The sequence below is a fragment of the Danio rerio genome, chromosome 24, assembly GCF_052040795.2.
Source record: "Danio rerio strain M-AB ecotype USA chromosome 24, GRCz13ab, whole genome shotgun sequence".
Taxonomy (NCBI): domain Eukaryota; kingdom Metazoa; phylum Chordata; class Actinopteri; order Cypriniformes; family Danionidae; genus Danio; species Danio rerio.
The window spans coordinates 9888021-9905459 of NC_141044.1; the positions used below are offsets into that span (position 1 = coordinate 9888021).

Consider the following 17439-nt stretch of genomic DNA (forward strand, 5'->3'; position numbering starts at 1 on the left):
CAAATTGCGTTCCAAATTACTTTTCCAGCCTTTGAAATGTTTTGTAGCCTTCTCCATGGTGTAATGTGAGCAAAGGTATGCACTAAAAGACTGTCTCTAAAAGAAAAGTATTATACGAAATTCTTTAAAAAGAAAAGATTCACTCTTTTGTTGCAAAAAAAAAAAAAAAAAAAAACTCTTGCTCTTCCTCAATTGGCAAATATATGAAAAATAATTAATATTTAACAGGAAGAATAATAATTTTGTCTTCAACTTTAGAGGTGTGACAGGATTAGCTCTATTTACCTTTTTGTGTCAATATTTTTAATATATTCAGTAACTAATTTATGATTTATCAATGTTTTGTATGTGTTACAGTGCTTGTTTGTGTAATACAGTGCAATACAGCTTTAGTTGTTTTTTTTTCTGTCGTTCTTTTCTGTGCATTTCAATGATTGGAAGATTGGTGGATTGGAAGGAATACAATATAAAGACTGTGTATACTTTTTTGTTAAATCAACTTTGCAATATTTAAACCACTTAGTTTTGTCAATTTACCATGAATATATATTTAATATGTTAATATATTCTTGTATGTATTTTAATAGCTACAGTAATAATAAATATGTAGTTTCCATAAAAAGTGTTTTGTTTTTATACAAATATTTGTTTTACGCTAACTGACAATGTTAGTTTTTACACTGAATGAGGTTGGCCAGAAGACAGAGAATGACAGTAGTCTGTTTCACTAAATGTGCTTTAATAATAACCCTGTGTAAATAAAAATAAAAAAGCCATGACATTAAATACAGGGCGACATGGAGGCTCAGTGGTTAGCACTGTCACCTCACAGCAAGAGGTTCGCTGTTTCGAGTCCCGGCTGGGACAGTGGGCATTTCTTTATGTAGTTTGCATGTTTTCCCCGTGTTGTCATGGGTTTCCTCAGAGTGCTCCGGTTTTCCCCACTGTACAAAGACATGCAATATAGATGAACTGGATAAACTAAATTGGCAATAGTGTATGTGTGTGAATGAGTGTGTATGGGTGTTTCGCAGTACTGGGTTGCAGCTGGAAGGGCATCCACTGAGTAAAACATATGATGGATAAGCATTTCATGGCGACCCCTGATAAATAAAGGGACTAAGCTGAAATGAAAATGAATGAATGAAGTTGGCGGTTCATTTCGCTGTGGTGACCCCTGATTAATAAAGGGGACTAAACCAAAGGAAAATGAATGGATGAATGACATATTATACAAAACATAAAAATAAAATCTTCTGAAATATTAATGCTTATATGAATAGGGTTAACACATATCTGTGTCAGTGCTAAATATTCCTCATTTATCTGAAAAATATGAAGATACACTGATACTGTATTTCAGTGCAATCAGTAACAGGGAATTTTATGTACACTAAAATGCCGAACACGGCGATGCAGTGGTGCAGTAGGTAGTGCTGTCGCCTCACAGCAAGAAGGTCGCTGGTTCGAGCCTCGGCTGAGTCAGTTGGCGTTTCTGTGTGGAGTTTGCATGTTCTCCCTGCGTTTGCGTGGGTTTCTTCCAGGTTTCCCCCACAGTCCAAACATTTACATTTAGTCATTTAGCAGACGCTTTTATCCAAAGCGACTTACAAATGAGGACTAGGATGCAATTTACACAACTATAAGAGCAACAATAAATAAGTGCTATAGGCAAAGTATTAGTAAAAAGTTTTTTTTTTTTTTTTTTTTTTTAGTACAGTTAGTGGTATATCCAGAGAGGCAATTGCAGATTAGGAAGTAAAGAGGAGACAAAACATCAAAACATCAAGTGACTCTGCTGTTCTGATGCAGTTAGGGAGTTCATTCCACCAACTGGGCAGATTGAGCGTGAGCGTGAGCGAAAGTGATTTCTTCCCTGTTTGGGATGGAACCACGAAGCGACGTTCATTCACAGAACGTAAGTTTCTGGAGGGGACATAAATCTGCAGAAGTGAGAGCAGATAAGAAGGGGCGCAGCCAGAAGTCGCTTTGTAGGCAAACATCAGAGCTTTGAATTTGATGCGAGCAGCAACTGGCAGCCAGTGCAAACGGATGAGTAGCGGAGTGACATGTGCTCTTTTAGGTTTATTGAAAACCACTCGTGCAGCTGCGTTCTGGAGCAGCTGAAGAGGCTTGATAGAGTTAGCTGGGAGCCCGGCTAGTAGAGAGTTGCAGTAGTCCAGTTTGGAGAGAACAAGAGCTTGAACAAGGAGCTGAGTTGCATGTTCAGATAAGAAGGGTCGGATCTTTCTGATGTTATAGAGTGCGAATCTGCACGATCGAGCAGTTCTAGAAATGTGGTCAGAGAAGTTTAGTTGGTCATCAATCGTTACTCCAAGGCTTTTCACCATTTTGGATGCAGTAATGGTTGCCCAGTCCATCTGGATTGAAAAGTTATGGCCGTTTTTGCGAGGTTAAGCTGAAGATGATGATCTTTCATCCAGTGTGAAATGTCCAAGACATGTGGTATAGGTGAATTGGGGCTAAATTGTACGTAGTGTTTGAGTGTGTGCGAATGAGTGTGTGTGGATGTTTCCCAGGGATAGGTTGGGGCTGTGTAGAAAACATAACTCTTTTTTTTTTCTTTTCTCAGAGTTATCCTTGATTCTCTAGTATGTTGTGTAGGTTTTGCCTAAAGAGATGTTAAATCGTTTACCTTACAGTCGTTCTTTACTCTATATATTTTAATATTACAATTTTATTATGCTCTGTCAAATTATATAATAACCGAAACTGGCCTTTGAGGAGATGTATTTTGTATACTAATGAAGCATTTTGCAGAAGGAGCTATCTTGGACAAGAAATATGCAGCAGAAACAAACAAAAAAAAAAAACATGCGTCTCTCGCCTCTGATTTCCTGTGTAACCATTTATGAAAACATATTGGAGCCTATGGAGGTCTCTAAGCATGTGCATTTAACTGGTTCAGTTCCTCTGTGCAGAAAAGAGGAACTAGAGATGGTGCAGAAAAGCTGACAGAGACAACCCACCTTCTCCTTCTTCTGTGTATATAAACTGGGTCTTTAGTCTTAAGAGAACACTCGCAGAGCGCCTGGTGTGTTCTCTTGGATAGCATTGTATAACCAATAGGACACATTTGTGCGACACAGGGCCCTAACCGAATTATTCATTTGTATTTGATAAATTACTAATATTTTTTAAATTGATCTCCACCTCCTGAGTTTGTATTGAACACGCATGGAATTGATTATAAATTCCAACAGCTGAAAGGGCATCAGCAGCGTAAAAAACGTATTGGATAAGTTGGTGGTTCATTTCGCTGTGGCGACCCTAGATTAGTAAAGGGACTAAGCTGAAAAGAAAATGAATGAATGCCGAACAAAGATTAGACTGCAGCATATATTAAAGGCTTTGTTACTTACATGTATATCAAAAGGTGAGCTTGACCACATAATTTATTCACCTTCATTCAGGACTTCTACACTGTAAAAAATTATATGATCAATTAGTCATTACAGCATATGTTTTTTAACTTATTAAACTAAGGTAATCATGTTCTAACTTAATTTTATAAGTTATACAAGCTGTTTTAAGTCAGTTTAACAAAATATAAGTTCAATGGACTCACAAAGTTAATCTAATTCAACTTAAACGTTTAAGGCAACCAGGATTTATTACAGTGTATGTATTTTTAAGAAGAACAAAATACAACAATAAAATAAATAACTGTTCGATTTTGAGTATGATATATATACATTTTCATTTATTTTTTTTTATAAGGGTTCTTTTACAGCATCAATGTTGTAACATAATTCATACAATCAGTTAAATAGACTTGAGCATTTTGGTTGTTAAAGCATGAAGAGAGATGAGTTTTTTTTCAGCGGGCTTGCACAGAAATTCCATTGAAAATACTAGGGTAAAATTAATTTCTATATTTTAAAGACTTGGTGCGGAAAAATAGATTTTAATGCAGTGTTTGTTTGGTGAAATACCCACTTTATATCGTATCTCAGCCAAGCAGTGAAGATCTTTTTTTTTTAAAGAAATCCGATCTTAAACGTTGTGATTTTGTATGAGACAACAAATAACAGGAAGCCCTGGGGCTGGCTGGCTGAAATTAAAAGTGCGTGTGTATATACCCCATTTAAATGCACTGGCCGTGTTGTAAAGGTGGTGGATTTTACCCAGAATATAGGTGACTTTCTTCAGCAGAACATTAAAGAAGATTTTGATGTTGTTTGAAGAAACTGAGGTCCTTGATGTTTCATTAAATGCAAGTCAACAACTATTTTGAGAGTTAGAATACATTTGGAGATAAAATTCTAATTAATAGGGCCCCTGACGAAACATTGAGTACTTATAAAGCAAAACTGCATTTTTAGAGTCTAAAAACACATTATTACCATGGTGCCAGATGGAACAGTTCTTATGAAGGACATGATGAGTTTTGTGAGTAAATAAACACATACAGACAAAACCAAACAAATGTAATACACTGAACGATACACTGAGCAAAATTTATATTTTTTTATATTATTAACAGATTTATTAAAATAATATTTTAGTCACCAAACATATTTAGAAATTGAAAGATAAAACTTTAAAATGTATGCAAAATATGGCAAAAATAAATTACAATGTCCAAAAGTTCAACAAAATTTTAGTTATTTTTGTTTCTCTTGATTTTCTGCTTTTTTTTTTTTAAACTATTTTATTTCATATTTCTTACTAACGTATAAATTTGGGCTACCAATTTTTTGATCGTTATCGTACGTTATTTTGTTAGATTAACTCCAGATCAGGATTCAGCACAGACTAATCTTATGTATATGCATAAATATAATTATACTTTAATTAGCATTGTAAAGAAAATATTAATTTAAATGAGAGATTTTTTGGGGGGTGTACTTATATGTGCCAAGCACTGTATACATATTTTTTCTTACCTCTGTTCTTAGCCACATCAATTTAAGTTCACAGGAGTCTGGAGCACACGTTTCTGATAGAATTTGACCTGGGAAAGCCAACTACAATAAATGGATGTGACCATCCGGTGAATGTGCTGAAATCTTATCCACAGCTCCTAAACACCAGGCTGGATTCCTGTAAAGCAATATTGTTTTGATGAGAAATCTCACAATCCTCACTACCACAAACAGTTTAAATTCAGAAACATAAAGTTTTGAACAATACAGCTTCAAAATCACAATTAGGTTTGACTATCATTTTGTTGTAAAGTAAATACATTTCAATTAACCTGAAACGCACAACAGGGTTGTAGTTTACTTCCAAAAGTGTCTGGCTGCAGACTTGCACATGCTCAAAAGGCTTCAGTGAAACATTTTGGTCTCTTTGAAGACCCGTAGAAGAAGGCGTGCCTAGTAACGCGGTTGTCAGGAACAAGTTGTGGAAAAGCGTGTACAACGATAAGATTTGTTTATCTTTCTGCCTTATATACCAGCGAAGTTTATGAAAGCGTTTCCTAATGATTCATATTTTGGGTTTTAATATCGGTTTTGACTAAGTTCATCGTCCTGGAGCTCCTTCGTTTTTTCGCTTGGGTGGAGTATTTTTCTTCACCCTTCTGGGGAACGTCTCGCTTATCGTCTCCAGGTTGACCACGGGATTTTAAGACCACCGTTAAAGGTTAAGTTTATTATAAAATATGCTAAATATTGTCAAATATTATCATAAACGTCGATCGTGTGTTTGATTTTGGTGTTACTGTAAAATAGAGCGTTTACCTAATGGCACGTCACACCAAATAAACATGTTGTTTGCATGTTTGCATAACTTATCTAACGTTACAAGTTTTGATCACTGTTCATTTAAAAACATTCTCTTTCATGATACACTAAGTAATGTTGCACATTTAAGCACTAATTCAGATTGCAAACACTTAATTTAATTTTTGTTTATAATATGAACGTATTTATTACAGTTTTGGAACAATACAAATGTAAATAAAAGAGGAAGAATTTTAATTTTGTGGTTAACTAAGTTTTTATGCACTGGGGCTGACGTAGCAATATTTTATTTTTATACAATACATATTGCGATTATCGTATATAATTTCAATAGATAAATTGAATAGCTCTATTTGGAAAGAATTGACATGATTTTACATTGATGGTTTTGTAAAGTGCATCTTCATTAAAAATAATAAACCAATCAAAAGTATTAATAAAACAGAGCAAATATATAAATGAAAATATAACAACATTTTTTTTTTTCTGGGAGTCTAGCAGTATTTAGGGAGACAAATTGAGTAATCAATTAATTGATGTATTAATCAATTTAATATTTAATATGAATTAAATGTAAAATAATGTAGTTTTCATTATGTGTATATATACTTAAATACAATTAATCTTTCTTAAAGTTTAAACATTTTAATTTCTTGTTCAAGAATGCTTTAAATGCTTACACAATCACACACCTTAAAAACACATCAACTGTGTCTCCTGGGGCCTGTTTCAGAAAGCAGGTTAAGTTAAAACTCAGAGTAGTTTAACCCTGAAATGAGAGAAACTCTGGGTTTTCCGTTTCAAAATGGCAGGTTTGTTAAACTCGAGAAAGCAGGGTAAGTCAAGCCTGTTTCTAAAAGAGAGTTAACTTTAACTCAGAGTAAGTTACCGTGGTGAATCTAACCTGGTCCGGAGCAGGTTTTATTCCCCAAACTCTGAGTTTCTGTCTGTCTCCTCCCTTTTTAAAGATGAAGCGGTATTTCTCGCATTAGTCTTACATTTCCACACACCTATTTTAGAGCTCATTTTGGAGATGTGCATAAAAAAGATTGATGGAAACGTCATGATTCACATAACTTTTGAAAATACGCATAATAAAACATGTGCATAACTGAGTAGGTTAAACTTTTATTTGATAAGATGCGCATAAACTACGAAGTGCACTTAACAAATTACAGTATGTACATTAAAAAAAGCTTTGTTAGAGATGATGATGAAAATGTGTGTGAATGTACAAACCAGCAGACTGAGCACACTGCAGAACATCTTTAATGTTGTTTTAGTCATTCTAAAATGCCTTAACTGTTTCAGTATTAGTGTATATTATTAATTACCTCCGAGCGTTTGGAGCGTGTCTCCGCGTCTCATGGCTTCAAACGCCCCCACCTGTTCATTGTGTGTCAATTGTCTTCTGACTGAGGCTCAGGACAGGTACATTAATTAAATAAAAAATCATTGACGCAGCTTCTTCTACCGCAGTAAATTCTGTTTTTACTGTTGATATTTGGCGCAAGTTAATCAGGAAGTGACGATTGTGTTCTCTTCGACTCTTTGGATAAAAACGCTGCTTTATTTTTAGGCGTTATTCCAGTTTTGCACATTTATTATGTAATTTATGTAATAGCCTATTTTGATGGAAACATAGCTATTGCCTACATTTTTGTCACACACAGAACAAAGTCACGTACGAGGCTTGTCCTTTTTTCATAAATAATTAACCTTCGACATGCACTGTTACTAGATTAATGGGATTATTATTCTGTCTAAATTATTTTATTACTGCTTACCTTCTTAATGTTATATCAACCTCTATCACTTGATCAATAAAAAGGCAAACACATAACAAGTGCACTGTTAAATCTATTAAAACTGATAAAAGTGTATAAAAGTTTAGAAAAAAAGTATAAACATCACACATTACATTACTTATTTTATTATACTTAAAACGTTTAAATACTTAAAATTAAAAATTACGCATTAACTTGGGCAGCTGTTTTCCCACGCTGTCTCTGTTTCACTGATGGTTGCTTCTTTTTAAATATATACGCTCATATTTGCTATAACTTTGCATGAGCAGATCAAGTTCAGCTGGAGAAAGAAATGCTAAAATGCTCTCTTTTTTTAAGATGTTGCCATAGTCACTCGTAATTTCTGCGCTCCATTGATAATGCCTTTTTATAGTCACGGTGTGCGCGCTTAACTCTGAGTTGGTCTACTCAAAGTTGATTGACCCAACTCAGATCAGCTATTCTGAAACCGAAAACTCTGAGTTTTTAATCTCTCGGTAAATCAACTCAGAGTTCAAGTTTAAACTCCGAGTTGTTTGAACCTCCTTACTGAAACAGGCCCCTGGTCAACTATAATCTTGATTGTGCAATGTGCAGATGCGCACATTGCGATATCAATGTTGAAACGATATATTGTGCAGCTCTATCAGATTATATAATGACACATCTTATCAAATACTGCAGCACTTCAGCTCTAACGTGTTGGTGCGTCTACATAAATGATTTGACATGTCAGTGATGTATCTGTTTCCTGTTTTCAACAGAACCATCATGTAGCCTGCAATGCGGTTTGGTGACCGTTATATTTGTGGCACCTCTTATCAGTTGTTATGGGTACGGCATCCTCTCTGGTGAGCCCTGGTGAGGTGATTGAAGATGCGTATGGTGGCGAAGGAGGAGAAGCATGCGAGATACCAGTGGAGGTGAAGCCAAAGGCACGCCTGCTGCGGAGCTCCTTCCGTCGTGGGCCTCGTGTCATCGGTGCCAGCTTCAAATCCACCGGATCTGTGGAACTGGAGTACGCAGCGGAGTATGAGCGCCTCAGGAAAGACTACGAGATCTTCAGAGTCAGCAAGAACAATGAAATCACCTCCATGCAAAAGAAAGAAGCTAAGCTGGATGAGGAAAACAAGAGGTTGCGGGCTGAGCTGCAGGTTTGAGGGGGAATAAGATCATTTTGACTTTTTATGTGGGCCAATGATAAATAATAGTGGTTGGCAAATAAATAACTCGGCTACATTTAGAAATCTTGTTTAAAATGCATGTTCATGTTTAGAAGATACAGTAGTCCTCTTTTCATGAAAAAATGGAACTGTTGAGTTTATAAATAAACATTTGATTCATTACGGGTTTATACATGTTTTGCTGTACTTACCTATTTCATAACCTGGGGTGCGTTTCCCAAACAACAACATAACTCGCGGCTGAACTATCATAGTACGATGCATCGTTTGGGAAAGGAATGATGTAGTGACGAGTGTTTCCCAAAACTGTAGTTTCTCTGCTGCATATCCATCATTTGATCCATGTTAGTTATAAGGTATAACGTCCATAATGACACTCTAAATGGGGTGGGGTGTCTAGGTACTTCTTTAGAGAATAACCAACAGAATTTTTTGTGCAAATTATAAAGTACATCCATAAACTATTTATAGCGCTTCACTTTTTCCACATATTTTAAGTTACAGCCTTATTCCAAAATGTATTAAATTCATTTATTTTCTTCAAAATTCTACACACAATACCCCAAAATGACAATGTGAAAAAATATTGCAAATTTATTCAAAATCATAAACCTAAAAAATCACATGAAATCACATGTACATAAGTATTCACAGCCTTTGCTCAATACTTTGTTGATGCACCTTTGGCAGCAATTACAGCCTCAAGTCTTTGAATATGATGCCACAAGCTTGGCACACCTGTCTTTGGGACATTTTGCCCATTCCTCTTTGCAGTACCTCTCAAGCTCTATCAGGTTGGATGGGAAGTGATGGTGTACAGCCATTTTCAGATCTCTCCAGAGATGGAGGATTTAGGTCTGGGCTCTGGCTGGGCCACTTAAGGACATTCACCGAGTTGTTGTGAAGCCACTCCATTTATATTTTTGCAGGGTGCTTTGGGTCATTTTCCTGCTGGAAGATGAACTGTCACCCCAGTCTGAGATCAAGAGCACTCTGAAGCAGGTTTTCATTTAGGATGTCTCTGTACATTGCTGCATTCATCTTTCCCTCTATCCTGACTAGTCTTCCAGTTGCTGCTGCTGAAAATATCTCCACAGCCACCACCATGCTTCACTGTAGGAATGGTAATAGCCTGGTGATGAGCAGTGCCTGGTTTTCTCCAAATGTAACGCCTGGCATTCACTCCAAAAAGTTCAATTTTAGTCTCATCAGACCAGAGAATTTTCTTTCTTATGGTCTGAGAGTCCGTCAGGTGCCTTTTGGCAAATTCCAGGCAGGAAGTGGCTTTCGTCTGGCCACTCTATACAGGCCTAATTGGTGGATTGCTGCACAGATGGTTGTCCTTCTGTAAAGATCTTCTCTCTCCACAGAACCTCAGACAGAGTGACCATCAGGTTATTGATCACCTTGCTGACTAAGGCCCTTCTCCCTTGATCACTTAGCTTACAGTAGATGACCGGCCAGCTCTAGGAAGATTCCTGGTGGTTCCAAACATCTTCCACTTATGGATGATGTAGGCCACTGAGCTCATTGGAACTTTCAGAACAGCCGAATTTTTCTGTAACCTTCCACAGCCTTGTACCTCAAGACAATCCTGTCTCAAAAGTCTACAGACAATTCCTTTGTCTTCAAGCTTGGATTGTGCTTTCACCTGCACTGTCAACCCTGGGACCTTATATAGACAGGTGTATGCCTTTTCAAATCATGTCCAATCAACTGAATTTACCACAGGTAAACTCTAATTAAGCTGCTGAAACATCTTAAGAATGATCAGTGAAAACAGAATGTACCTGAGCTCAATTTAGAGCGAAGTGAAGCGCTATGAATACTTTCCACGCACTGTATCTTCCTAAGAAAGAAGCTCAAACAAGTCTAGGATCAGTAAATGATGATAGAATTTTCATTTTGAGTGAATTATGCCTTTAACATTGTTTCTTTCTTCAGTTTGTATGTTAAATAATTATTGTTTTGCTAATTCTTTGTTGGCGGTTCATTTCGCTGTGGCGACCCCAGATTAATAAAGGGACTAAACTGAAAAGAAAATGAATGAATGATTCTTTGTTTCTCTGTTTGTCAGGCTCTTCAGAAGACTTACCAGAAGATTCTTCGAGAAAAGGAAAGTGCCTTGGAAGCAAAATACCAAGCCATGGAAAGAGCTGCCACTTTTGAACATGACAGAGACAAGGTTAAACGACAGTTTAAGGTATGAGTCTGAGCTGATTCATTGAGCATTCCTACCTTGCACAATTCTAAATCTCGTCCCTCTACTTCCTTTTCTTTTAACCTTTGAAGTCAGAATTATTACGCCATTAGCCCTCAATTTCTGTTTAACGGAGAGAAGATTTTTTCAACACATTTATAAACATAATAGTTTTAATAACTAATTTCTAACAACTGATTTATTTTATCTTTTCCATGATGACAGTACATAATATTTGACTAAATATTTTCACGATACTAGTATTCAGCTTATATTGCAATTTAAAGCCTTAAGTTGGTTATTTAGCTTAATTAGGCCAGTTAGGGTAATTAGGCAAGTCATTGTATTACAGGGCTTTGTTTGTCTGTAGATAGTCAAATTTGCTAAAGGGGTTAATAATACTGTCCTTAACCACTTTAACTCTGCGGACCCGGTACCGGGTCCGTGACTTCATCGACTTTCGCTTTCAGATTTAAAGGGCTAGCGTTGCACCAGACCCCCGTAAGTGGTGTGGTTTGAAAGTGTAAAATCTATATTTTATGCACATATGCATCACTTTGGTTTTTATTCTACTGTATAAAAGTTATTTACACTTAAATACACAGTATTTTGGATACCCGAGCTAGGTATTTTACATTGGTTCATTTTCATATTTTTTTATATGACACATGTACAAGTTATAGCTCAAATGAAAGCTCTTGCCGGTGCTCATACAGTTCTAGCATTCTTTTTACTGAATTATATTCATATGCCAAACAGTTGTTGAATGAATTGTGGTGTTTCCATGGCGCAGAAATGTAAACAATACATTCATGATCAATAAGCAGCCCCAGATAGCACAGACAGCTGTCATCTCTTACCTTATGCTGTGCTCTTCAGGGCCATTCCCCTCTGTTTTTGAGGTGATGTGCATAAGTAATCCTTTTATATGTCTGATGTGGTCCAAACACAGTGAGTTATGTTTGATCAAACAAAAGAATAGTGAAATATGTAAACAAGGATCGGTCTCTGTGGCTTGTACAGCACCTCTCATCAGTTGGAGTACAATAACTTTTACATAGATTATGGTAGAGACCTTTTTCTTTTTTCCTATGATTACAGACATGTGCAGGAACCACCAAAATTAATTACAGCACGCTAGACCACACAGAATCTAAAAGGTACACTTTCAAATTTTAGTTTATTTAAAAAAAAATACAAAAAGCGCCTCTTTTTTAGGTGTTTATTATAACACAGACGACATATACAGTTATTTTAAACACTATCAATAGTGTTTTATGAAAAATCAAAGGGTTTTCTTTAAAATGATACCAAATCTTTGCATTTACATCTCTGCATGTGGATTTGGGAAGCTTTTAAATTTGGGTAGGCAAAATCCAGGCGGAAATCCCCAAATAGCAGCAGTTTAAGTGGTTAAAATGATTTTAAAATATTAAAAACTAGTTATAAAAACATTCGTTCCAGTCGAAATAAGACAAGACTTTCTCCAAAAGAAAAAAAAAAACATTACAGGAAATTCCTTGCTCTGGTAAACAAGAAAATTCACAGGAGGGCTAATCATGCTGTATTTTGTTTCACCCTTCAGATATTTCGTGAAACTAAAGAAAAAGAAATTCAGGATTTGCTGCGGGCAAAACGAGATCTGGAGTCAAAACTTCAACAGCTGCAGGCGCAAGGCATTCAGATTTATGACCCAGCAGACTCAGATTCTGATGACAACCACACCACTGTTACTAGTAAGAATATGACAGACACACAAGGGCAACTTCAGCAGTGGCCAAAACTGATGTTCATTATTTGCTACATGTAAGGTTTTTTAAACTAATGTGGGAAGAAGCACACACAGATAGTGAACGCAACGAATTCTCTATCAGCTGTCACACTAATCATCCAATCAGAATCAAAGGCTGCATTTACACTGCATGCTTCAAGTGACTCAATTCCTATTCTTGAATCGGTGAATTGAATAAGCTAAATTGGCCGTATTGCATGTGTGTGAATCCAAGAGTGCATGGCTGGAAGAGCATCCGCTGCGTTAAACATATACTGGATAAGTTGCTGGTTCATTCCGCTGTGGCGACCCCTGATTGATAAAGGGGCTAAGCCGAAAAGAAAATGAATGAATTAATTATTTATTTAACTTACTAATTTATTTTGTGAAAAAAGAGGGATGAAATGAGGGTTTGTGTCAACCAAAAATGCTACAAAATAAGCAGTTACTAATTGGTAAATAGTTTTCTCTTGTATTTCCTTCGTATGTCCTTTCACATGCACATTTTTCATGTATTTCTGTAAAATGTTTCAGTTTTACTGCCAGAGCACCTGCATGTTAAACGGTGTAAATTACTGACACAGACTCCCTTTTCTTTGGAAGAGGAAGTACAACTTTTTTTTTCTCTGTTTGCATTTTAAACTCTTCTTCAGTTTAGGGCATGCTAGTAAGAATGTGTGCTGTGTATATGGTGTGAACCTACTCTGCTCTCATGGTCCATTTGACTATGACAATTATCATGTCATCGATTCAGTTTAATTAGGTATTATGATCAATTTTCAGTTTTACCTTACATAAATATACAGTTTTGTCATAAAAGCAGTCAGATATAAGAACTGAACCTTTCATTTTTACCTGCTCAAAGAAATCATGCTTCATATTGTCATGCAGATTGGGGACCATTGCTAAATAACAACAATTTTTCTCTAAAGAGACAGCAATTTTTAATTGCAGAGACTTTCAAGCACAGGTGTCAAATTCAGTCCCTGGAGGGCCGCAGCTCTGCACAGTTTAGTTTCAACCCTAATTAAACACACCTGATCAGACTAAGCGAGTGCTTTAGGCTTGTTTAATACCTACAGGTATGTGTGTTGAGGCAGGACTGGAACTAAACTCTGCAGAGCTGTGACCCTCTAAGAACCAAGTTTGACATCCCTGCTTTAAAGGAAATATTTTTAACATGAGTCCTTCAAAAATGGTAGAAGTTTTATCAAAAGTAAGTCTAGATTCTTTTTTAAAATCTTATTTAATATATTATTTATTACTGTATTTTAACGTCTCTTTAGTAGTATAAAACGTTTTTATTATAGAAAAGTGATATTTATTATAAAATTGTATTCGTTTTTCTTATAACATAGCCAGAGAAGCTGATACGGCTATAAACTTAAAACTTTCTCATGAATTTAATTAAAATCAACGACATCATCGACATGTTCAGTGTTGTGTTCTGCTGCTCAGTGAGTTTGAGAGCTTATATCATGTCCTTATAGTGGATCTTGGGCTCTACTGCACCTTCAGTGCAAGAAAAAACTGTCCCAGCAAACTCAGTGAAAACTGCTAAATGTTCACAAGTGTAGGTTCTGAATATAGTTAGAATAAAGCATTTTTAATTACTTCCAATTGTGTCCAACCCCTCTCTCTGTATGCTTCCATGATGAATGTCTTTGGGAAGTTGTCAATCTATCATAACTAATTATGGTTTCTTATAAAAATGATACTAAATCGTCATCATCTGCATCGCGATGCACCATAGAAATAATTATTTTGACACCCCAATACTGTGAATTAATTTAGCAGTATGCATGTACACTAATGAAATATCACATTATGACCACTTTCCTAGCTATGAGCAGGACCATACAGAATCTGTGTATGTTTTTATATGATTCTGCACAATATAAAAAAATAACAATAATATATATATATATATATATATATATATATATATATATATATATATATATATATATATATATATATATATATATATATATATATTATTTATATATACAGTTCAAGTCAGAATTATTAGCCCCCCTTTGAATTTTTCTATTTTTTTAAATATTTCCCAAGTTATGTGAAGGAAAAAGGAGCAAGGAAATTTTCACAGTGTGTCTGGTAATATTTTTTCTTCTGAAGAAAGTGTTATTTGTTTTATTTCAGCTAGAATAAAAGCAGTTTACATTAAAAAAAAAAAAACACTTTAATGACAAAATTATTAGCCCTTTTAAGCTATATTTTTCCAATAGTCTACAGAACAAACCATCATTATACAATAGCTTGCTTAATTACCCTAACCTGCCTAGTTAACCTCATTAATCTAGTTAAGCCTTTAAATGTTACTTTAAGCTGTATAGAAGTGTCTTGAAAAATATCTAGTCAAATATTATTTACTGTCATCATGGCAAAGATAAAATAAATCAGTTATTAGAAATAAGTTTTTAAAACTATTATGTTTAGAAATGTGCTAATAAAATCTTCTCTTCGTTAGACAGAAATTGGGGAAAAAAATAAACAATAGGGCTAATAAATCAGGGGGGATAATAATTCTGACTTCAACTGTATATCTTTGGATTCATGCAAGAGTATATATATATACTCTCGGCTCAGTTGGCATTTCTGTGTGGAGTTCGCATGTTCTCCATGCCTTTGCGTGGGTTTCCTCCAGGTGCTCCGGTTTCCTCCACAGTCCAAAGACATGTGGTACAGGTGAATTGGGTAGGCTAAATTGTCCGGTGTGTGTGTGTGTGTGTGTGTGTGTGTGTGTGTGTGTGTGTGTGTGTGTGTGTGTGTGTGTGTGTGTGTGTGTGTGTGTGTGTGTTTGTGTGTGTGTGTGTGTGTGTTTGTGTGTGTGTGTGTGTGTGTGTGTGTGTGTGTGTGTGTGTGTGTTTGTGTGTGTGTGTGTGTTTGTGTTTGTGTTTGTGTTTGTTTCCTTCCCAGAGATGGGTTAGGGCTGGAAGGGTTAGGCTGGCATCCGCTGCGTAAAAACTTGCTGGATAACTTGGCGGTTCATTCTGCTGTGGCGACCCCGGATTAATAAAGGGACTAAGCCAACAAGAAAATGAATGAATGAACCATTTTAAATATGAATTTATTTACGTTGATCAATATATTTTACATTTATAAAAAAGTGCATGGTTTCCATTGTAGTGCAATTTAGGTAGGAATTCATAAGATTTTAGACAGCAGCTTTGTTGAACAGTAAATGCTGAGTTTTAAAACAATTTCATCCCTTATGTCCACTGTGCGTGCAGCTGCAGGAACTCAATGTGAATACTGGAGTGGTGGTGTGTTGGGCAGCGAGCCGTCAATGGGCAGTATGATGCAGTTACAGCAGACACACAGGGGTCCGGAATTCGCTCACAGTCTTATTGACGTGGAGGGGCCGTTTGCTAATGTCAGCAGAGGTGAGTTTTATCTGTTTGTTTCTGTCTGTAATGCAAATGTAAACGTGTTGATGTTTGTGAGTGTATTTCAGATGATTGGGATGCGGCGGTGGCCAGTCTTCTGCAGGTTTCTCCTCACGTCTCTCAGTCTCTGTGGAGTAACACTGTCCGCTGCTACCTCATATACACACACGAGACCAAAGCAGAGCTGCAGACTTTCATTCAGGTACACACACGGCCTCGCAATAACATTTAGCCACATTTTTGCAGATAGCTATGGTCTTGATGAATTGTACATACCATAAATTGTTTTTGCTAGGGCTGCTCGATTTTGGGAAAAATCATAATCACGATTTTTTTGGTCATAATTTTAATCACGATTATTTAAAACGATTATCAGTTGAAGTCAAAATTATTAGAGCTCCTAAGATTTTTTTTTTAAATAAATATTTTCCAAATGATGTTTAACAGAGCAAGGAATTTTAACAGTATTTCCTATAATATTTTTTCTTCTAGGTTTATTTGTTTTATTTTAGCTAGAATAAAGCAGGTTTAAATATTTTGAAACCCATTTTAAGGTTAATATTATTAGCCCCCTTAAGATATATATTTTTTGATTGTCTGCAGAAGAAACTACTTTTATACAGTGACTTGCCTAATTACCCTACTTAAGCCTTTGAATTGCACTTTAATCTGAATGTTTGTATTTTGAAAAATATCTAGTCAAATATTATTTACTGTCATCATAGCAAAGATAAAAGAAATCAGTAACTAGAAATCAGTTATCAAAACTATTATGTTCAGAAATAAGTAAAAAAAAAAATCCTTTCCATTAAACAGAAATTGGGCAGGAAAAGGGTTGCTAATATTCAGGAGGGCTAATAATTCTGACTTCAACTGTATACATACAGTTATTTTCCACCCTGCAAAGAGAAATAAATACAATAGAATAAAAATATGAAACAAACTGTGCTTTAAGAATCTTTACTGTAAGAAAAACAATTTAGCTACAAAAATCCTTGAGTCAAGAGCAGAGAGGGATTTTCTCGTTTTATTTGATTAAAAATCATAAAAACAGGCGGCAGCAGGAACATCGCGCTGTCTCTTTAATGGTTTCTCTTTCACGTGTTTTGATCCTCAACTCGTTTGTTTATTACACAAATGAGGGTTAATATAAGTCATCACTAAACACCGCGTTTTGACACCTATTTGACCATTTAAGCACTCACGTTAAGATGACTTTAGATGTCTGCGCTCCTCTGCTCGTCTCAGTGTGCGAATGAGACCGAATGCTGACCGGCCGTATGCTTCTGACTGTGTGTGCTTCACGCACACACACATAAGCACGCAGTCTTTCGCGCTTTAAGAGCAACAAACGTGAACAGCTGGAAAGGGGGCGG

General features: G+C 35.9%; 1 protein-coding gene and 1 long non-coding RNA gene across 3 annotated transcripts in view; one reads left to right on the top strand and one right to left on the bottom strand.

Moving 5' to 3' along the window:
- Positions 1-1713: 1713 nt before the first annotated feature.
- Positions 1714-5304, bottom strand: LOC141380823 (uncharacterized). Its single transcript, XR_015524780.1, has 3 exons — positions 5222-5304; positions 4911-5067; positions 1714-3444 (listed from the first exon to the last, which is right to left on the bottom strand). It is a non-coding gene; the product is annotated as an uncharacterized LOC141380823 (long non-coding RNA).
- A 40-nt stretch (positions 5305-5344) lies between these two features.
- The window catches only part of nphp3 (nephronophthisis 3), a 55321-nt gene continuing 43226 nt past the window's right edge, over positions 5345-17439 (top strand). Inside the window, exons 1-6 of one of the 2 annotated variants that reach the window (XM_087308763.2) lie at positions 5345-5610; positions 8324-8652; positions 10760-10885; positions 12468-12618; positions 15908-16060; positions 16132-16265. In XM_087308763.2, coding sequence (XP_087164889.1) covers positions 8329-8652; positions 10760-10885; positions 12468-12618; positions 15908-16060; positions 16132-16265 — 888 coding nt within the window. In that variant the 5' untranslated portion in view covers positions 5345-5610; positions 8324-8328. Of the gene's footprint in view, positions 5611-8262; positions 8653-10759; positions 10886-12467; positions 12619-15907; positions 16061-16131; positions 16266-17439 lie in introns of both variants that reach the window. The other variant, NM_001202441.1, reaches the window with a different exon arrangement.